Source organism: Gossypium arboreum, chromosome 4 (genome assembly GCF_025698485.1).
Source record: "Gossypium arboreum isolate Shixiya-1 chromosome 4, ASM2569848v2, whole genome shotgun sequence".
NCBI lineage: Eukaryota > Viridiplantae > Streptophyta > Magnoliopsida > Malvales > Malvaceae > Gossypium > Gossypium arboreum.
The window spans coordinates 94,189,390-94,212,525 of NC_069073.1; the positions used below are offsets into that span (position 1 = coordinate 94,189,390).

Below are 23,136 nucleotides of genomic sequence, written 5' to 3' on the forward strand. Positions count from 1 at the left end.
TTTGGGCTCTGTATATAGACTGTTTAAATAAACATTTATTTATTTATTTTAAGTTTTTTTGGTTTTAAGACTCGGTCAAATTTGGGCTATTACAAACATATCTTTAGCGACGATTTTCCTACAAACGCCGCTATAGAACATTATCTTTAGCAGTGCTTTTATTATGAACACCGCTAAAGAACATGATTTTTAGCGACTCTTTTTTTTACAAATGCCGCAAGAGAGCCGAGCATGTTGTGGCGTTTATAGTTAGAATCGCTGCAAAAGATCATGTTCTTTAGCAGCGTCTGTAGTAAAAGCGCTGCTAAAAATCATGTTCTTTAGCGGCGTTTGTGGTAAAAGTGCCACTAAAGATCATGTTCTTTAGCAGCATTTGTGGGAAAAGTGCCGCTAACATTAACAGATTTTATCAATTTATTTTTATTTCATATGGAACCTAAATTTTCAACATATTTTCCTGTAACTTCAAATCCAACCAAAAACTTCAAATCTAAATGATACTATGATGAAAGAAATATGTATATGATCTAAATTAATAAATGAAATAACAAAATATATTCAAAAATTATATTGTTAATATATTCTCACAATAAGAAAACAAAAGTCTAAGATGGCGGATTCTGTGATTGGTTCTGCTAAAACACCTTCATCATATTTTGAAGCTGTAGCTAGAGTTCATCATATTTTCTTGTTGCCTCTGCTGCCCTTACTGCTACCTCTGCTTCCTTCGCTACTACCTCCACTTTAAGTTATAGCTGGAGTTCATCATATTTTCTTTGAGCTTTTGCTTCTCTTGATACTGCCTCCGCTTTAAGTTAAGCAATTTGCTCAATTGTGCTCGCTTGCATCTGAGCAATCTGGTCTCTTAACCTCTAAACTTCAGCTTGAGCCTGATTCGCCGAAAGCATGTATTGCTGCGAGTTGGATCCAAAATATTAGGTTGGGCTAACAAAAGATCCTTGAAATTGAACCTGACCTCCTTGAAATCGAACCTGACCATACCTTTCAAGACTCAAAACTTCAGTAATAATTCGATTATCAATGTTGTCCAAATTAACAGAACTTTCACTTGAAGCCATCACTTCATACTCCTCCCTTTTCTCCTTTAGTTTCTCCTAATAAATCAATCAAGGAGTTAGGAACGAAATATATAATCAAACAAAACAACATAACTTGGCATTATTTGCATTACAAATGATGAATTAAACCATTATAATTAAATATGATAAATATTTAAAATAATTCAAACTTTATTAAGTAAATATATCATAATTTCTGCAGCTTTAGTAGTCATAGGAGATCCTTCTTTCTTTCTATGTGCAATGTCAAAAAGTTGAAAGCATCCAACTTTTTGACCAGACGACGGTTCCTACAATATAATAGGAAAAATATTATTTAGTAGAAAGTAATTAATATTTGACACAATTAATAAATTCAAAATACCTCGTCATCAACTACACAAGCAAAACTTTTCGACCCAACTGTGTGCGTGAATTTTTGTTTTTGCCAATTTGTAGTTCTAACTCGCTCACGATCCTATATTATGAAATTATTATTACGTATATAGTAGTAAATACTATAAACCATAATAATTATAAGAGTTTGAAAATACGTAACACCTCTCATTTCTTCGAATTCCAAAATCTAACTGCATCTTCCCATTGGAACCTCAGCATTCCCGGTGGGACATTTCGCAATTTCTCTTTGAGAGTTATATTTTTCTTAAAATATTCCTTCTTTAAAGTACTTTTATGGTCTCTCTATTTCTTTGCTAATGCTTTCTTCATATAATTATCCGATACCTCTAAAGCAAATCTCTCATGCAAATAACACAAGTTTAGAAAGTAAATATAAATGAAATTTAAACCAAAGTATTATAAATTACATTCACGTTATTACCATAATATTATCGAGAGCTTGATTTTTGTTACTATCAAGCATATGATGCCATGACTTGTAGTTGATTAGCAACAGATTGGCATTCTGTGCTATAATGCCCAAGTATCCTGCTAAAAATCGAGCTTTTGATCCAATAGGTTAACCATGACTATTTTTAGATACTTTGACACGCTCTACAGAATTTAGATCGTATGAATCCTTTAATAGCGTATGTCCTCAAGTTTTGCGCCTCCCACCATTTTCAGCTAAAAAATGGTATATGATAATATAAGAATTTGAAACAAAAATCAGTAATAAAAGTCAACATGCATGTAAGTTAAAGTTAACATTACTTTGAATTTCTACAGGTTCGCCAACTGTAGTCGGAACATTCGAAGATCCAATAGCAATCTGATGGTCACTTTTGGTTTCTTCCAAATTTGGAGGATTTTGAATAATACTTAAATCTCGCAATCTTTTTCTAGGCATATAATCTACAATACACATAAAATAGTTGAAATATTAGTAACTAATTACAACAATAATAGTACATATAAAAAAATATTACATATAATTAAAAAATATAAAATCTAAATTATAATATTACATATAATTAAAAAAAATATAAAATCTTACTACATCACGATTCGTAAATATCTTCATCCACACCCATTGAAATTGTGTACTAGTACTAGGGATAGTTTCATTTAAGTTTTGTTTTGGAAAATGCAAAGTTTATGATTTTTCATTGATGTCATCTCTACTTCCAGTGCCCATGTCAAACAAGTCTCTAGGGGTGTTATGGAGTATAACGTACCAACCTTCATCAGTTGGATCTTTCGAGTAAAAAACTTGTTTGACTTGAGAAGAAAATACATATGACTCTTCTATCAATTGTTGTCCAGTGTGAATTAATCGAGAGAAGTTCACCATTGTAAAACCAAATTGATCTTTTTTAATTCCGTGAGCAGTATTAACATCAGCCCAATCACATCGAAATAAGACAATCTTCCGTTTTCCATAGTAATCCAACTCAATAATGTCCGTAAAAAGTCCGTAATACTCCACATTTCCCTTAACAGGATTACTGTCCCTAGCACTAGCATAACTTGTAATTGAAGAATTAACAACTATTCCAAAATTTTGAGTCATCATCAATCTTTTACGAGACTTCGTATGAAACCTGAATCCATTAATGAGAAAGGCATTATATCTTTTTACTACTCTATTCGGACCTTTGGAAAGCCATTTAACTTCTTCATTGACGTCTTTTCCACTCCAAACCTATTGCAATTGAAATTAAATTAATTAATTATAATGTTATACGAAAACATTATTATTTGTCATTAATAGTTTTAGTTGCATACCATCTGCCCTAACCATTCATGAAAAGATTCTGTTAATAACTTATGAATCTCTCGATGTTGTAATCTTCGGGAGGGTGAACGAGATCTCAAGACTTGTTTAAACTCATTATGTTAAAAAGTGGGTTACTTGGTTAGAAAATAAACAAATTAAAAAAAATGAATATTTATCAAATTCTAAAACTTACTTGCATAATGGTTTAATTGAATCATGGTGAAAAAGAACATATCGTTGTGCTTGTACCTAGGATTTATCATCTATGTGTGCAATTTCAACTTTACCGATTGGTTGTCCATAACTTCGAAATAGATAAATTTTAGCTAAGTTATGATTAGTGAGCCCAGCATTTCTACTTGGTCTATTCAGTCTTGTTTTAACATCTAAATATCTAGAGTAGAAAGTCATACACTCCTCTGCTAAGTAACTTTCGCAATTGATCCTTCTAGATAAAACTTATTACGACAATAAGACTTCAATTTGAATAGGAACATAAACACGATATACAACATTATCAAAAGTTGTAATTAAAGGTATATTCATGAATGAATGAAAACTTTTCAAATAAATTAGCACCTCTCTATAGGATACATCCACTGATAAAAAACCGGTCCACCAAGTTTTGCTTCATGAGGGAGATGGATTAGCAAGTGCACTATAATAGTGAAGAACGAAGGTGAAAACATTTTCTCCAAGTTGCATAAAGTCAAGGTGGCTCAATCTTGTACTTTCTCAAGTTCTTCAACAATCAAGACTTTGCCACAAATTGCTTTCATTATATTGGATAGTTCAATTATACAATACGCCACCTTTTTTTTATATACAACATAGTAAAGCAACTAGCAGTAAATCTTGTATCAAGATGTGGCAATCATGTGATTTTAGGGAATATATCCTTCGATCTTTAAGACTCACACATCGAGATATATTTGATGCATACATATTTGGAACCTTTATATCCTTCAACACCATGCAAAACACTTTTTTTTCTTTCTTCGACATTGCAAAAATAAAAAGCGGCAACCAAAATTTTTCATTTGGAAGTAATTGAGGATGAAAATCATGTTGAATTCCTATGTCAACTAGATCAAGTTGTAACGCCCCAATTTTCGGGAATTCTGTGAATGTTGACAAAATTTCATACTTTGATTTTGTCATTTGTGAGTGAAATTATAAAATAGAACCTATGTGAAAATTTTTGAAAATGCTATAGGCTAAATTGAAGTGGCCAAATAAATAGGAGTGCAAAATAGGAGGATTTGCATGACAAACCTCCCATTTTACATGAAGTGGCCAACTATCATGTTGTTGTAGACAATATGAGCACTTGATATCCATAATTCATGGTACAAATTGATAATGTGTTAGGTAAATGTTCCATGATAATAGATTAGGTAAATATTCCATGATAATGGGTTAGGTAAATGTTTTATGATAATGGTTTAGGTAAATGTTCCATGATGGGCATTTCATGTCTTTTGTATTAAAGAATTAAATGGATGAAATATAAAATTTTATTAAAAGAAAAAGGGGTGAAAAGAATAAAGTTTTGTCCATCTTTGTTCATCATAGCCTAAAGTTAGAGAAGAGAAAGGAGAGAAGAAAGCTCTTGAATGTTCGGTCACTTGGGGAAGAAAATTGAAGGTAAGTTCATGGTACCTTGCTTCTATTTTGAGGTTCATGAGTTCTTCTTGATTCTACCTTAACTCTTGAAGCATATTTTGGTTTTTAGTTGTGTTGTGAGCATTTAGTCATGAATTAAAATGAAGGAAATGGTTGTTGTTTCATGTTCTTTTAATGAAAAATGGAAGATAGGTGAAGTTGAGCCAAACAAATGAGCATGCATGTGCCTTAGATGCTAAGGGGAAAAAATCGGCTAACATGTTGTGCTTTAAAATGATGAAATGGAGATTATACTTAAGTAAAATCATAAATATATGATGATTGATTGGTGATATACATGTTTAAATAACAAGCATGCAAGTTATGTGTAAAAGAGTGAATTTGGTAATAAACCGCTTGGGACAAAGAAGAGAACGTGACTTTGGAAAATCACCATAAATTATGGGAGATGAATTAAAAGTGAATAAATTATGTAATTAAAGATTAATGAGTCTAGTTTCAAATGGAATAAACGAGAACATACTTTGAATTCTGTACAATGAGAAATTTGATTCGTAATGAAGTGTGGTCAAATTAGTCAAATAGTGAAAGATGGAAAACTTTAAGAAAAATCGGTATTGATTGGCCATACCAAAATTCTAAAATTTTATGGATAGAAGATATATAAGTCTATTTTCGGGAAAATTAACGGCACTTGATTTGGAGTTTCAGTAGCTCAGTTATAAATAATTTAGTGATTTGTTGCTCGTGAAGACAACTTGCGGTGAAATTATGATTATGTGGTAAACATTGACAAAAATTTGTTAATGAGTTGCTTATTGTTTTCTTATAAGCTTACTATGATCTGTAGGTGTGGTTGGTCGAATATTGTTAGGGGTTAATACATAGTTCGTATTTGAATAGTTAGATTAATGTGTTAGTAATCCAATTGTAGGCGTTAGTGTGTGGATCTCGTCAAGATATCGTCGCAAATGTGTGTAACTAACACCCTCTTTCTTAGTCTAGATTGGCAAAAGCGAAAAGTCGAAATCTTAGAAAATCGGTATTTTGTAGATTTGCGAGTGTGCAAATACTCGCGAGGTAAATCGATTAATGTTTTTGGTAAGCTGCAATGTTTGGACTGCAAAGTGCATGATTTCTGTGCCATCGATATTTTTAGGCTTAATGGGCTAAAATTGGAATGATGGGCCAATGGGCCCAATTCGGTAAGAACCCTCGGTACATGATTCTATAGTACGTGAAAGGTAGGAATATGCATGAAAAACCCTAAAATAGATAAATTACTGAAATACCTTTAAAAATGGAAAATTTACAGTTTTACCCCTAAGAGATAAATTACCGAAATACCCCTAGGGTTAAATTGACTTAAATGCATGTTTACCTGTTGTTATTTACTGCATGCCATAATGTTATTATCTGATGCATGAGATTAGGATATTGACGAAGGAAGTACTGAAAGTGGCTTGTCCACGTACTGGAGGCTTTGCCTCAATTTATTGTTAATCGAGCAAAGAATGTTTAACTGTGGAGTGTTGGGCTGGGTGGGTTGAGCTATCCCCACATGGAGTGTATGGCTAGTACGGGTGGAGTGTAGTGGTTGGTGGGTTGAGTAGTCTCCCCAAATGGGCTTGCATATGTTATTGATGTTGCATATATTTTGAAATGAGCCTATGGGCCATCATTATCTGAATAAGGGCTAAGGCCCGTTTATTGTAATCTGAAAAGGGCTCTGGTCCAGTACCACTGTTACCTAAATGGGCTTAGGCCCAATAGGCTTGAGCTGACTTGGACTTTTAATGGGTTTTCCTTGCACACTGAGTTTCCCCAAACTCATCCTTTTTATTTTCATCCAAGCAGGAAATCCCCAACTATAGTGGGCTTGGAGCTGTGAGGGAATTTGAGTGGCCACCCGCTCGAAAGTTTGATTTTTTCTCGTGAACTGGACATCCTTTTAATTACGTTTGAGGTTTTGGGCTTTTAAATGTAATAAGGCTGCTTATTTATTTTTAATGATTTTTATATGTTTTATTAAGATAGGTAATATTTATATTTTAAATGTTGAAATTAGATAGCTTTAGGCGCGTTTTCAAAAACAAGAATTGATTTCAAAAAACACGAAAACAAGCAAAGCTTCATGAATGAAAATATTTTCCAAAATTAATCACTTTTCCTAAAAAGGACTTAATCAAATCGATTTCCTAGAAATATACATGACGTTAAGATATGGCAATGGCGGTTTGCATGTCTAGGATTGGATCCGAAGGGAGTTTGGTACTTAAGCAGTCCGATGGACTCACCTCCTCTTTTCCGGTTTCCTACCTGGTGCACAGCTTCCATTCACTTTAACCTATAATGAAATCATCTTTTAAAACACTCAGTAAGTTTTCTTTCTGGATCGAAAATGTTTTAAATGCTTCGATGTGGCATGTCGGATCCAGCCATAATGTATGGGCCGGGTTTGGGGTGTTACATTTAGTGGTATCAGAGCTTAGGTTGCAATAACTCGGCTGTGGAATGGGTTTACAAAAACAAAGATTTTCGAAAACGAAAATTTTATAAAGAATGCAAAAAACTCGATTTTTAAAATTTAGATCTTTAGAAGGTGACATTTCGAATCTCCGGCTCAAGTCTGTAAGTATTCTGAATTTTTCTGATTATTTTCCTGAATTATCTGTCTGTACTAAAATCCTGCTAGGATACTCTAGATAGGATGATACTGAAACTATAGGAAAATCTGATAAGAGACTAAAACTGTAGCTAGACTTCGATTCTGTGAAAATAAACTCTGAACTACTGTCTGATTCATAAAACATCTGTAATAAACACTGGAATATTAATTGATGCATAAAAATTCGTGATCAAGATAATACGATATGAGTACAAGAGGCCGTGGACAGAGCCGAGGAAGTGCTCGAGCGATATCTTCATCTTCGAGACATATACCGGCGGTGGATGCACCGATACCACCGGCAACAGAGGTAGAGTCTCATGACCACAGTGCTGAGGATGATGCCCTGTCACAGGCAATGCTTCGTGTTCTAGAAAGGGTTGCTAGGGCAAGTACGGGCAATAGAGTTTAGGGATCTATTTTTGAACGACTTTAGACTAACGGAGCGGAGATCTTTAAGGGCGTGTCTGGTATAGCCCCGAATGTGGCGGAATATTGGTTGGAGGCCACAGAACAGATTATGGACAACTTAGACTGCTCTGAGGAGATTGTGAGTGGGGTATCTGTACTAAGTCCTTTGAGTCACTCGGTTAGGGTAGACAAACTATATAGAGATGTACCCTTAGAAACTCAAGGCAAGGTTTTCCCTGGAGATCTGATGGAGTTGCCGTTCGGAAAGTTTGACCTCATTCTGGGAATGGACTGGCTTGTTAAGCATAGAGCGACTCTAGATTGTGCTGCTAAACGAATGGTGTTAAGGACCACAAAGGATGAGGAGGTTATGGTGATAGGTGAGCGAAGGGATTATTTTTCCAATGTGGTGTCGGCATTAAGAGCCGAGAAGTGGATTCGAAAAGGTTGTGAGGCCTATTTGGCATTTGTAAGTCAGTCGGGAAAGGAGGGACTGACAGTGGATAAAGTTAGGACTGTAAAGGAGTTCCAAGATGTTTTTTCGGAGGAGCTTCCAAGATTGCCTCCGAACCGAGAAATGGAGTTTGGAATCGACTTATTGCCTGGAACGGCACCAGTGTCTATCGCACCGTATAGGATGGCACCGAAGGAGTTAGTAAATTTAAAGGCTCAAATTCAAGAGTTGTTGGATAGGGGCTTCATTAGGCCAAGCGTGTCTCCATGGGGAGTACCGGTACTATTCGTGAAAAAGAAAGATGGTACAATGCGGATGTGTATTGATTATCGCCAGTTAAACAAACTGACGATTAAAAATAAGTATCCACTGCCAAGGATTGACGATCTGTTTGACTAGCTTAGAAGGGCTTCTGTATTTTTTAAGATCGACCTCTGATCTGGATATTATCAGTTAAGGGTCAAGGAGGCGGATATCCATAAGACGGCATTCAGGACTCGGTATGATCATTACGAGTTTTTGGTTATGCCATTTGGACTGATGAACGCTCCTGCATTTATGGATCTAATGAATCGGGTGTTCCAACCATTCTTGGATCGATTCGTAGTCGTCTTCATTGATGATATCCTGGTATATTCTGAAACTAAAGCGAAACATGATGAGCATCTCCGTATAGTGCTGCGAGTGTTAAGGGAGAAGGAACTCTTTGCAAAGTTCAGCAAGTGTGAATTTTGGTTGAGGGAGATAACCTTCTTAGGACATGTAGTCTCTGCCGAAGGGATTAAGGTGGACCCTCGAAAGATTGAAGCAATTTTGGAGTGGAAGCCACCTAGGACGGTGTCGAAAATTCAAGTTTCTTAAATTTGGCGGGATACTACTGAAGGTTTGTGGAAGGTTTTTCGTGATGGCGACCTCGACAAAACTCATAAGGAAAGGAGTACCGTTTGTATGGACTGAGAAGCAGCAGGAAGCTTTTGAGAAGTTGAAGAAAGTTCTGACTGAAGCACCTGTGTTAATTCAGTCGGAGTCTGGGAAGGATTTTAGTGTGTACAGTGACGCATCACACGTGGGTTTGGGCTGCGTGTTAATGCAAGAGAATAAGGTGGTTGCATATGCATCACGATAGCTTAAGCCTCATGAAGGGAACTATCCGACTCATGATTTAGAGTTGGCAGTAGTGATATTTGCACTTAAGATTTGGAGACATTACTTGTACGGAGAAAGGTGTATTATATACACTAACCATAAGAGTCTTAAGTATTTGTTGACTCAGAAGGAGCTGAACCTTAGGCAAAGGAGATGGATTGAGTTACTTAAGGATTATGACTGTTCGATCGAGTATCACCCAAGCAAGGCTAATGTAGTAGCCGATGCTTTAAGTCGTAGAACCGTATCTGATCTGAGAGCAATGTTTGCTCGTTTGAGTCTGTATGATGATGGCAGTTTGTTGGCTGAATTGCAAGTAAGGTCAACCTGGGTGGACCAGATTAAGGAAAAACAGTTGGAAGATGAGTCTTTGGTTGTTCGTTTTCAACAAGTTAAGGAAGGGGAAACTTCTGAGTTCAGTTTAAATGGTGATGGAGTTCTGTGTTTCCGAGGAAGAATTTGTGCTCAGGGACTCGATTTAAGCGCACAATATTGAAGGAAGCTCATGGGGACTATGTGCCATGCATTCGGAGGAATAAGTTGTATCACGACTTGCGAGAATTGTCTTGGTGGCACGGACTTAAACGAAGTAAGAGTTTGTAGGAAATGTCGACATGCCGCAAGTGAAAGTCGAGCATCAATTACCCTCCGGATCATTACGGTCGGTGAAGATACCACTTTGGAAGTGGGAGAGGGTAACCATAGACTTTGTGAGTGGGCGCCTTGACACCATCAAAGAAAGACTTCGGTGTGGGTGATTGTCGATAGGTTGACCAAATCGGCCCATTTCATACTGTTCAGTCTTGACTTTTCACTTCAAAAGTTAGCCAAGCTGTATGTGGCGAAGATTGTACGACTTCATGGAGTCCCAGTTTCAATTATTTCTGATCGGGATCCCAGATTTACATCTCGATTTTGGCAAAGGTTGCATAAGGCGTTGGGGACGCGATTGAATTTTAGTACGGCTTTCCATCCCCAAACTGATGGTCAATCGAAAAGGGTTATTCAGATTCTGGATGACATGTTGAGGGGATGAGTGATTGACTTTCGAGGTAGTTAGGAGGATTACTTGCCGTTGGCAGAATTTGCATACAATAACAGTTACCAAGCGAGTATTCGAATGGCACCGTATGAAGCACTGTATGGATGAAGGTGCCGTACACCTAGTTGTTGGACCGAACTAGGAGAGCGACAAATTCTTGGACAAAAATTGGTAGCTGATACTGAGGATAAAGTCAGAATAATTAGGGACCGGTTAAAAGAAGCATCTGATAGGCAAAAGTCGTATGCAGATTTGAAGCGTAAAGAGATTGAGTACTCAGTAGGTGATATGATCTTCTTAAAGGTTTCTCCTTGGAAGAAGATATTAAGGTTCGATAAGAAGGGCAAGTTGAGTCCGCGGTTCATTGGGCCTTATCGGGTTTTGAAGCGAGTAGGCCCAGGGGCTTATCAGTTGGAATTGCCTCTAGAGTTAGACAGGATTCACGATGTTTTTCACGTCTCCATGTTAAGGCGTTATCGTCTTGACCACGCTCATGTCGTGCCGATTCGCGAAATTGAAGTTCGATCGATTTGACCTTTGAGGAGGAGCCTGTGCAAATATTGGCTCGAGATTTTAAGGTTCTCAGAAGGAAATTTGTCCCGTTAGTGAAAGTACTTTGGCGTAATCATGGAAGGGAAGAAGCTACTTGGGAATCAGAAGAGACTATGCGTCAACAATACCCTCAACTAGTTGGATCAGGTAAATTTCGAGGACAAAATTTCTTTAAGGAGGGTAGAGTTGTAACGCCCCAATTTTCGGGAATTCTATGAATGTTGACAAAATTTCATGCTTTGATTTTGTCATTTGTGAGTGAAATTATGAAATAGAACCTATGTGAAAATGTTTGAAAATGCTATAGACTAAATTGAAGTGACTAAATAAATAGGAGTGCAAAATAGGAGGATTTGCATGACAAACCTCCCATTTTACATGAAGTGGCCAACCATCATGTTGTTGTAGACAATATGAGCACTTGATATCCATAATTCATTGTACAAATTGATAATGGGTTAGGTAAATGTTCCATGATAATGGATTAGGTAAATATTCCATGATAATGAGTTAGGTAAATGTTCCATGATGGGCATTTCATGTCTTTTGTATTAAAGAATTAAATGGATGAAGTATGAAATTTTATTAAAAGAAAAAAGGGTGAAAAGAACAAAGTTTTGTCCATCTTTGTTCATCATAGCCTAAAGTTAGAGAAGAGAAAAGAGAGAAGAAAGCTCTTGAATGTTCGGTCATTTGGGGAAAAAAATTGAAGGTAAATTCATGGTACATTGCTTCTATTTTGAGGTTCATGAGTTCTTCTTGATTCTACCTTAACTCTTGAAGCATATTTTGGTTTTTAGTTGTGTTGTGAGCATTTAGTCATGAATTAAAATGAAAGAAATTGTTGTTATTTCATGTTCTTTTGATGAAAAATGGAAGATAGGTGAAGTTGAGCCAAACAAATGAGCATGCATGTGCCTTAGATGCTAAGGGGAAAAAATCGGCTAACATGTTGTGCTTTAAAATGATGAAATGGAGATTATACTTAAGTAAAATCATAGATATATGATGATTGATTGGTGATATACATGTTTAAATAACAAGCATGCAAGTTATGTGTGAAAGAGTGAATTTGGTAATAAATCTGCTTGGGACAGCAGCAGTAACGTGACTTTAGAAAATCAAGATAAATTATGGGAGATGAATTAGAAGCTGAATAAATTATGTAATTAAAGTTTAATGAGTCTAGTTTCAAATGGAATAAACGAGAACATATTTTGAATTCTGTACAATGAGAAATTTGATTCGTAATGAAGTGTGGTTAGATTTGTTAAATAGTGAAACATGGGAAACTTTAAGAAAAATCTGGTATTGATTGGCCATACTAAAAATTCTGAAAATTTTATGGATAGAAGATATATGAATCTATTTTCAGGGAAAATTAACGGCACTTGATTTGGAGTTTCGTAACTCCAGTTATAAATAATTTAGTGATTGTTGCTCGGGAAGACAGCTTACAGTGAAATTATGATTATGTGGTAAACATTGACAAAAATTTGTTAATGAGTTGCTTATTGTTTTCTTATAAGCTTACTATGATCTGTAAGTGTGGTTGGTCGAATATTGTAAGGGGTTAATACGTAGTTCGTATTTGAATAGTTAGATTAATGTGTTAGTAATCCAATTGTAGGCAGTTCGTGTGTGGATCTCGTCAGTATATCGTCGCAAACAAGTGTGTAACTAACATCCTCTTTCTTAGTCTAGATCGGCAAAAGTCGAAAAGCCGAAATGTCGAAAATCGATATTTTGTAGATTTGCGAGTGTGCGAATGCTTATGAGGTAAATCGATTAATGTTTTTGGTAAGCTGCAATGTTTGGACTGTAAAGTGCATGATTTCTGTGCCCTCGATATTTTTGGGCTTAATGGGCCAAAATTGGAATGATGGGCCAATGGGCCCAATTTGATAAAAACCCTCGGTACATGATTCTGTAGTACGTGAAAGGTAGGAATATGTATGAAAAACCCTAAAATAGATAAATTACTGAAATACCTTTAAAAATAAAAAATTTACAGTTTTACTCCTAGGAGATAAATTACCGAAATACCCCTAGGGTTAAATTGACTTAAATGCATGTTTACCTGTTGTTATTTACTGCATGCCATGATGTTATTATCTTATGCATGGGATTGAGATATTGACGGAGGAAGTACTGAAAGTGGCTTGTCCACGTACTGGAGGCTTTGCCTCAATTTATCGTTAATCGAGCAAAGAATGTCGCAACTGTGGAGTGTTGGGCTGGGTGGGTTGAGTTATCCCCACATAGAGTGTATGGCTGGTACGGGTGGAGTGTAGTGGTTGGTGGATTGAGTAGTCTCCCCAAATGGGCTTGCATATGTTATTGATTTTGCATGTATTTTGAAATGGGCTTATGGGCCATACTGTTATCTGAATAAAGAGTTAAGGCCCAGTTTATTGTAATCTAAAAGGGCTCGTCCAAGACCACTGTTACTGAATGGGCTTAGGCCCAATAGGCTTGAGTGACTTGGGCTTTGAATGGGTTTTCCTTACACACCGAGTTTCCCAAACTCACCCATTTTATTTTCATCCACGCAGAAATCCCCAACCATAGTGGGCTTGGAGTCGTAAGGAATTCAAGTGGCCACCCGCTCGAAAGTTTGATTTTTTTCTGGTGAACTGGACATCCTTTTAATTACGTTTGAGGTTTTGGGCTTTTAAATGTAATAAGGCCGCTTATTTATTTTTGATGGTTTTTATATGTTTTATTAAGATAGGTAATATTTATATTTTAAATGTTGAAATTAGATAGCTTTAGGGCGTGTTTTCAAAAACAGTAATTGATTTCAAAATAACACGAAAACAAGCAAAGCTTCCGCAATGAAAATATTTTCCAAAATTAATCATTTTTCCTAAAAATGACTTAATCAAATCGGTTTCCTAGAAATATACATGACGTTAAGGTATGGCAATGGCGGTTTGCATGTCTAGGATTGGATCCAAAGGGAGTTTGGTACTTAAGCAGTCCGATGGACTCACCTCCTCTTTTCCGGTTTCCTACCTGGTGCACAGCTTCCATTCACTTTAACCTATAATGAAATCATCTTTTAAAACACTCAGTAAGTTTTCTTTCTGGATCGAAAATGTTTTGAATGCTTCAATGTGGCATGTCGAATCCGGCCATAACGTATGGGCCGGGTTTGGGGTGCTACCCAAGTCGACTCTTAAGATTGCCTTTCGATTTTCTATCGACATTGAGAATTGTCCCGATGATTTTCTCGCAAACATTCTTTTCAATATGCATGACATCAAGATTCTATTGCAAAATATAATTCTCTCAATAAGGCAACTAAAAAAAATACTTCTTTTTTTCCACAAGTCCGCCTCATTAGGATTATCCTCTTTATTAGATTTATCATCACTTTGCCTATCAACATCGCCAGCATACGCCTCCCTCGGTCTTTTCTTTGTTTACGTGTTAGGTGGTTGATTCATCTTCCCGTAACTAAAATTGATATCTTTTAACATGAATAAGATTTTAGATCCAATGGTCTGCTCAGAAGCTTCTCTGATCTCTTTAGTACCGTCAAATAAGGCCCTCTGTAATCTAAATCTATAATTTTCATCTAACCACCGATGATGCCCCATATAAGAGAACTTATTCCCATTGTATAACCACTTCGAACATGTTTGCACAGCATAACAATGCAAAGCATAACATTCTTTGGTACTCCAACCAGATAAATTGGCATAATCTGGGAAATCATTAATAGTCCACAACAAGGCTGCACGTAAATAAAAGTTTTCATTTCTCAAGACATCATATGTTTCAACACCCACCCATAACTGTTTCAACTCTTCAATAAGTGGCTGCAAATAAATGTCAATATCATTCCTCTAACCTTTCTCTCCAGGGATAATCATAGATAAGATAAAAGAATATTGCTTCATGCAAATTCACAGAGGCAAATTGTAAGGAGCAAGTACTATAGGCCAAGTACTGTACGAAGTACTCATGATTTTAAAATGATTAAATCCATTATATGCTAGCCCGAGCCTCACATTCTGAGGATTGCTTACAAAGCTTGGAAATTTACTATCAAATGATTTCTAAGCTAAAGTATCCGAAAGATGCCTTAATAATCCATTATCGGTTCATTGATCATGATGCCACCTCATAGGATCGACTATCTTTGATGAAATAAAAAACCTTTAAAGCCTTGGTATTAGTGGAAAATATCGCAAAATTTTTGTTGGCTTCTTTATTGATTGTGCATCACCTTCATCCTCATTCACATCTTCTGTATTCCTATTCATCCAACGAGATTTACCGCAAACATGACAAGACTGTTGATTTTTTCGATCACCCTAATACAACATGCAGTCATTTGGGCAACTATGAATTTTATCGTACCCAATGCATAAATCCTTTATCAGTTTCTTCATATCTTTGCATGAATGAAGAATTTTTACAAACAGAAACATATCTCTCAAAACCTTTAACAACAGCGTAAAAGAATTTTTGGTCCATCCTCCCAAACATTTTAAGTGAAAAAGAAGAATGCAGAAGGACAATTTTGAAAATTTTGATCTCTCATAGAGTTCTTTATTCATTTCATTAAGTAACTTGTAGAACTTTGTCGCTTCTCCATTTGACTCTGCATCAGGTGCACTTATTCATGTTTCACTAAAAGTATTTCCACCAATAGCACAATCATTGGATGCAATAATTTCAAGCAAACCATGACTGTGCATATTAAATGCATCCCGCAACATATCTTCCATGTCATCTTCTCTATAAGGACAAGTCGAATTAATCATTGAAGAGGTTCTATAAGGTGTACACTCTCCATGGAAAATCCATTTTTTATACCCCCGAATAAAGCAATCAACAATTAGATGTTCGTAAACAACTTCATAAATATGCCAATTGATGTTGCCACACTTTTTACACGGGCAAAGAATCATATTCTCTTGGCTTGCATTTTAAAATGCAAAATTTAGAAAATTTTGTACTCCATTTCGATAATCGTTGCTTACCCTTGACAAATCCATCCAACTCTTATTCATTTTGTAGTTCTTGAAGTCTAAAGTTGACAATAAATTACGGTTACTTAAGTGTTCTAAATAGATTTAATTCATGTTTATAATATGATTAATTAAGTGTTCTAAATAGATTTAAGTTAAATTTCAATTCTAATTTTTATATTATGCTCAAATTTATATCTCAATGTTTATAATATGATTAATTAATCTAAATTTTTATTCCGTAAATTTAAGGTCAGAATAAATAGTTTATGAGTTGGATGTTTGTTTATTTATATTCGCTTGTTAAGTTGAATAAATCAACATTAATAAAAATTTAAAATTTTTTATTAAATTAACCTAATATAAATGAAACTTATCCAAACTAATTATCTTCATGCTAATTTAAAATGGTTTAGTAAATCATTTAAAATCAACTATTGTTTAATTATATAATTAATATTATTATTGTTTATGTGTTTCTTTTATTTATTTATAATTTGTTTATTACTATTTATGTTTGTTTATTTATAAGAAACGTGGTACTTATATAATTAAATAAACACATTTAACCTAAAATAGTAATATCACAAGGAGATATGTAAGATATTATGCCTTAATTCAAAGCACTAACATGGATTTATCTCAAAAAATGTTGTATTAAATTAAAACATGTAAGTAATACGAGGTACTTACAAATGCAATTAAGGAGAGCTTAAAATGGAGTTGTTTGATTAGGCAATTCCAACGAGCCTATCGAATACTTCTTTTGTAAGGATTTAATTCACTGTTTCAATTAAAAAAACATAATAAATAAATTATAGGATAAATTAGCATTAATATATATTAATTCATGTTATTTAAATTTATTGAATCCCCAAGTAGTTCGATGCATATGCAAAATTGTAAATTGGTGAGCATAGTAGGATTAAGTCTTTTATTTTACACTTACAATTTAGATTACATTATATTTTTAAAAAAATTAATAAAACCAATAAGTGATATAACACATTTTATATATAATTAAAAGATTATTTTAATTTTCAACTAATTAATTTAATGAGTCAGATTATCAAAATTTTAAAATAAGACTCATATTATAAGGATTTAATTTAATTTAAAAATACAATAAAAATTGTTCTCTTTTAAAGAAAAGGTTCCACTAATATAGTCAAAATTAATTAACACAATTACTTAATTTTGTACTATTTTATCAATAAAAATTATTTTACTATAGGTCTAGTTAATTCATCTCACAATTTTTTTTTTAAATTTGAGTAATCATTTTCAAATATTTGGGCAAAATGTTTTTACCATAAATCTATAATTTACTTGCATTTTTGTTATAAAATTTAATATATTTTAAAAATTCTCAACTATTATGCTAACTTAAATATGGGCATCTGAAATAGATTCAAGAGATAGTAAAAATTTAAAATAGGTAAATTGTATAAGAGAAATTCACTACTTAAAATGCATTGAAATATCCAATATTCAGTAAATAAGTTTTTTATTTTAATTTTATAAATATGATATAAAGTTAGATGCTATATTCGAAGAGAAACACCTAACAATCAACTTAATATCGTTTTAATTGTTGACAAATGTCAAATTAAACCATAGCTAATTGAAACTTATATATCTATAAATCTCATTAAATAGATTCACATAACATGGAAAAAGCAACGATTAATTATATACAATTTAAAACATATATTGTTAAAACTTGTCATTTGTTTCAGTCAAAATCTAATTAAAGAAGTACTCCTTGCATTTTCTATTCATATTTCATTATTTGATGCATTCTTAGTAAATAAAATATATAATTTGTATAATTTTTCAGAACATACTTAAAAAAAAATAAAATGGAAAATATGAATGAAGGCAGCTATCTGGCTGCCCATGAGTTGGGCCTTCTTAAATTTCTTACCTGATTTGTTTTCTTTTTCTTTTTCCCAAAAGAAAACAGTGTAAAAAAGAGAGCAAGCAGGAAAGCAAAAGGAAGATGGTAGCTAGGATAAAAGGATAGTAGGGTAAATTACATGTCAAAATGAGGAAACTTTTAACCAAATATTTTGAACAAAAATAAATAGTGAAGAAGAAGAAATTACCTGTCTCTATGTGTCGAGCAGACAATTGATATTTTCCTACAACCATTAGAAAGAAAAAAAATCAAAATTCAATGGAAACAGTTACAGCATTAGAAGTAAGAAATGAAGATTGGGCAACATTCAAATAGCTCCAGCAACAATTAGTCAACACTTGTGCCAATTTTATGAAGCTCCAAATGTAAATAATAATAAAAAAACAATAACCTGAACAAAGAAAGATGGAAAGAAAAAGCTTCAATTTTCATTCTTCGAAAGGAATTGTGGTGCATGGAACACCAGCTGAAAAATAAAAGGGTAATAGAGAGCAAGAAAGAGAGATGAATAAAGAATGAAATATTGTCTACACCTACTCAACTTCAACCATTTTTTTCTTTTTACACTAATTCATGCTGTATATGAAAGAACACATAAATAAATCAAGAAAAAAAATTATGTATAGGAAATTTGTTTATTATCGTGTCATGACAAGCTTTTGTTGAACTTCATATGTCAGTAAGTTAGATTACCCCAAGGTGATTTCTTTTACTGGTTTATACTTCGGCAGACACTGTAGTTACCATTGCATGTTGTAGCACTGCAGATTACTTTTTTCTTTTTCCAAATATTATGAATACAGTTAATCAGTAGAGTTTATTTCTTCACCTTAATGTCTAACAATCTTAATGGTCCATCTGCTCCAACTTTATTTCTTTGGTCTATTGACCAACTGTTTGTAAACTTATTTTGCTGATCTTTAGTTGTAAACAGAAACCATGGCCAATCATATATTGTGTTCTAAAAAAAGAAAAACAGAAACCATGCATAAATAAGCATAGCAAGAAAGCAAATAAGGACATTGCAACCAAATTCGAAGAAACCATGCATAAATAGGCATATCAAGAAAGCAAATAACAGAAACCATGCATAAATATGCATCGATACCATTAAACATAGCAAGTTGAAACTTGTTACAATAGGGGAAATACGGAAAAGTTGAGCTGAGAAATTAAAAAGGATAGCGCACCTTGGCAAGGAAGATTATGTTTGGGTGGAGAGGGGAACACCTGCGGCCTGCACTGGGACAATGTTATCTGCCAACTAATGCTGATAACTACGTATCTCCAAACCCAAACTTTAATGTTTCCCCAAACCAAAACCCTGCAAGAAAAACAAATTAACATTCATAAACCCAGTACAGTAGATACACACACCAAGTGCTAGCAATTATTTACCTAAACCAGCTTGCAAATAGAAAAAAAAAAATCGTGAAGCTTCCTTAAATGCTAAAAGATTTCCTAAACATCAAAATTACTAAACCTTCATTAGTACCACATCTTAAAACTGGTGTGATAAAAACTCAAATTATAAGATAAAGTTTATACTTGGAAGCATTTGAATAGAAGCTATCAGCAACAACAACACACATCGCTAGATTGGGTTATTATGTGTTATATCATATAATTAGAAGATTACTATTTACACATATCTATATCAAAACTCTCATGTTTAAATAAAATTTTATTATTTTTTCAAAAAAATGAATTTTTATAAGTGACTATCTCATTAACTAGTATATCAATCACAAAAATTGGAATGGTTATATGTTAGAATGATTTTGGTCCATCCCTCACCAAAATTCAAGTTGCAGGGCATGCCAATTAGTCTTTAGATTTCAACTCATATAGGAAATCGTTTACCTTTCACCTAAATTCTTCCAAAACAATATATATATTTAGGGTAGATTAATATTTTCTATATTCGTATTTTGCTAATATATATATATAGGAAATTGTTTACCTTTCAAGCAAATTCTTCCAAAACAAATGCTTATGTTCTTAAAAAGAAACAATGCTACTAAATAATTTAGTTAATCAAGCACTTATGTTCCTATTACCCCAATTTTCTAAGCACCCAACCAGCATAATAACAAAATGTACTTAACTAAACCATCAATGAAAACCCAAAATTCAGAAGAAAAGAGAAAATAAATTACAGAAGGTCTAGAGATTAAAGAAAAACACAAAAATAAAAAGCCAATAAGAAAATTAAAAAATTTCTAAAATTTAACACGATTGAAGCTAAAATTTCTAAAATTTTAACACGATTGAAAATTAAAGGAAGCAGAACCAACCGAAGACAATGTGGATTGAAGCTAAAACAATTTCTAAAATTTAACACGATATACATGATAAAAGTAAATTTTAACAAACCCAAACCAAAAAATATGAAAAACCTCATATACTTGCTAAAACTCACGGAGGCTGGCGAGTGAGTTGGCTGCTGGGTAAAGTGGCTAGGCATCGGTTGCTTGATTACAGCTTCTGAGGAAAGGGGGGCACAGTGGGTGTTTAGGATTTTGGGAAATCAAATAATGTGGATGGGGAAGGTAATATATTTGTAGAGCAGAACTGTGAGGATTTTGGGGTATAAAATAGAAGAACAAGTTTGTATATTTGAGTCAAGCAAAGAACAGACTAAGAAAGAAAAGGGAATTGGAGGAGATGATATCAGACATTGTTGGGAAAAACAGTGCCGTTTGAGAAAGAAAAGGGATTCGGTTTGTATCGAAGAATAAAAATGGCGCCGTTTCAATAAAAATTAAAATAATTCGCAGCATTTATGGGAAAAACATTGTTTTACCTTTTGCGACGTTTATGAGAAAAGCACCGTTATTGCTTTACACAAAAACGCAGCTATTGTTTTACTTTTTATAGCGTTTATAGGAAAAACGCCACTAATGGTATATATTTGCAGAATTTTAGGTTCAAACGTCACTAAAAACGCCACTAAAAGTTTAATTTCCTGTAGTGATAGTTTTAAAAAAGTTTTATAATTCATCTAGAATGGATTTAAATAACCATAAAATAGTGATAACATGAAAAATGCTTGGTGACGTTATATTTAGTTGGTTAAAATAGAATAGAGCATGACTTGAATAGTTGGAAAATAAAAAATACGTATGTCAGATGAAATGGTTGTTGCTATCTGCTCCAATAACGAATCATTGGTTTAACTAAATAACTAAATAAAATAGATAGACCTTTCTCTTCGTCTCAGGTCGATGGATCTTCTCAATTGGAAGATCCCTTATATGGATAATATATGAATAATACACATTCTAGTTGATCGGGCCTAATTCTATTCTAATTGTTTTGTTCTGAAGCAAAGATATCCATAAGGCGGTTCGCCCTATTCAGATATTCACGATCGAGAAGTACGGGTTCTCTTTCGGATAGGTCCCGAAAGGAGAAGGAAAGTGGAATGCCACCAGCGCCTATTATTGAATTCACCCACCCGATAGTACCCATTTTTGGAACGTCCCATGCCAAAGTCACGAATGGTTAAGTCGCCAATCCCTAAAACAAACTATGTAATGTATTTTATCCATTTGGGTTATGAGGGGTATTTTACTAGAGGTTTATATTGTATCAATCTACCCTTATATGCGTGATTCTGTAGTTATTCATAGGAATGAAATCGAGAAGTTTGATTGGGTAAAATGATGTCAAGGAATAAAAAGTAATTACTCTTAAATAATGATATTTCATTTTATATAAATTTGATTTATTTATATTAAATAATAAATATATAAAATTTACCTTTAAATTATAATTTTTAATTAATATAAAATACTAAAATATTTTTAATAACTATGACATAATATTAAAATAATCATATAACAAATGATATTTTAATATATTTTTATCAATAAGATTCAATATTATATTATATGATTATTATAAATGCTTAGCTATAAAACATTTCCTAAGAAAACTATAAAACATATATATTTGTTTATTAATCAACTGTTGGCTTAGCGGTTATTAACAACCACATCGTTAAAGTGATAATCAACGATGAAAATTATTAGTCAAAAACTTAATTAATTAATTTTAACATTTAAAGACTAAATTGAGTGTGTTTTCCACCACAAGACTTAATTAGTTAAAAATTTTACCCTTAAAATCAAATCTTTATATATTTTTACTTGCAAGCTATACTTTTTTAAAATATTACCCTTTGTTTATATTCAAAGGTAATGTTATTTTCTATGAAAAATTTGTTTTTGCGTTTGAAATTTAAGAAACATCTTTTGAAGGATTTTTGTTCATTTTGATAGGAGGCGGAAGAAGAAGCAACTACATTATACTCAAGGTACTTTATATGAGATTAGTTAAAATATTTTACATATGATAGTTAAATTAGTTTAATCTTAGTAATATTCTTATTGCTAAATAATTTTTAATTATTAAACTTTATGTGTTGGCTTGATGGTTAGGGTGTTTATTGTCTCAGATATGATTTGAGTTCGAATTGCGCAGCTGTTAAGGTTTTACCCTATTCTTATAATTAAAAAATAATAATTTTAAACTATTATTTAAAATGGTTGTTAATAATATGTGGTTCTCTTTCTTCTTTCTTTTTCTTAGGGTTGTATTTTATGCTTTTATAGTTTTAGATATGAAAATTCACTACAGCAAAATAGGTTTTTTTAGCAGTGTTTTTTGGCCCTATAGGCATCGCTAAAATAATTTGTGGCGTCTTGATAAACGCCGCAAAAAATGCCGCTATAGATAACGCCGCTAAATTTTGGTGCGTTTATGTCAAAAATGCCGCTATAGAACATGACCTTTAGCGGTGCAATTGCCACAAATGCCGCTAAAGAACATGACATTTAGTGGCGCTTCTCCCACTAACACAAACGTTGCTAAAGAATATGACCTTTAGCGGTGCTTCTCCCACAAACGCTGCTAAAGCTCATGTTCTTTAGCGGCATTTGTGAAAAAATACCACCAACTTTAACAGATTTTACCAACCCTTTTTCATTCATATAGAACCCGAATTGTCAACATAATTTCCTGTAACATCAAATCCAACCAAAAACTTCAAATCTAAATGATACTATCACGAAAGAAATATTTATATAA

The 23,136-nt window shown here is 33.5% G+C and overlaps 1 protein-coding gene across 5 annotated transcripts; it reads right to left on the reverse strand.

The window, feature by feature from the left end:
• Positions 1–404: 404 nt before the first annotated feature.
• Positions 405–20,893, reverse strand: LOC108456291 (uncharacterized). Of its 5 annotated transcripts, XR_001866886.2 has the most exons (8): positions 20,465–20,893; positions 19,233–19,366; positions 18,230–18,265; positions 16,815–16,905; positions 2,232–2,372; positions 1,900–2,144; positions 1,003–1,115; positions 405–914 (listed from the first exon to the last, which is right to left on the reverse strand). XR_001866886.2 is itself a non-coding variant. In XM_017754886.2 (4 exons), exons 1-4 carry the CDS (start codon positions 20,507–20,509, stop codon positions 16,898–16,900), a joined length of 246 nt encoding a protein of 81 aa, XP_017610375.1. In that variant the 5' UTR covers positions 20,510–20,893; the 3' UTR covers positions 16,665–16,897. The 5 variants fall into 5 exon arrangements, 3 of the variants coding, with proteins under 3 accessions (XP_017610375.1, XP_052883158.1, XP_017610374.1); XR_008281689.1 differs by lacking the exons at positions 405–914; positions 1,003–1,115; positions 1,900–2,144; positions 2,232–2,372 and adding an exon at positions 15,281–15,888 and having other exon boundaries at positions 20,465–20,892; XM_017754886.2 differs by lacking the exons at positions 405–914; positions 1,003–1,115; positions 1,900–2,144; positions 2,232–2,372 and having other exon boundaries at positions 16,665–16,905; positions 20,442–20,893.
• Positions 20,894–23,136: the final 2,243 nt, after the last annotated feature.

What these genes read in the sequence shown, in the direction of transcription:
- LOC108456291 (XM_017754885.2), bottom strand. Translation starts at nt 20,509, where the DNA reads ATGCCTAGCCACTTTACCCAGCAGCCAACTCACTCGCCAGCCTCCGTG. An exon ending in AGTTTTAGCAAGTATATGAG is followed by an intron (nt 19,367 to 20,441) that starts GTTTTTCATATT and finishes TTTTTCTTGCAG; the next exon opens with GGTTTTGGTTTGGGGAAACA. An exon ending in TGCTCGACACATAGAGACAG is followed by an intron (nt 18,131 to 18,229) that starts GTAATTTCTTCT and finishes CTTTTATCCTAG; the next exon opens with CTACCATCTTCCTTTTGCTT.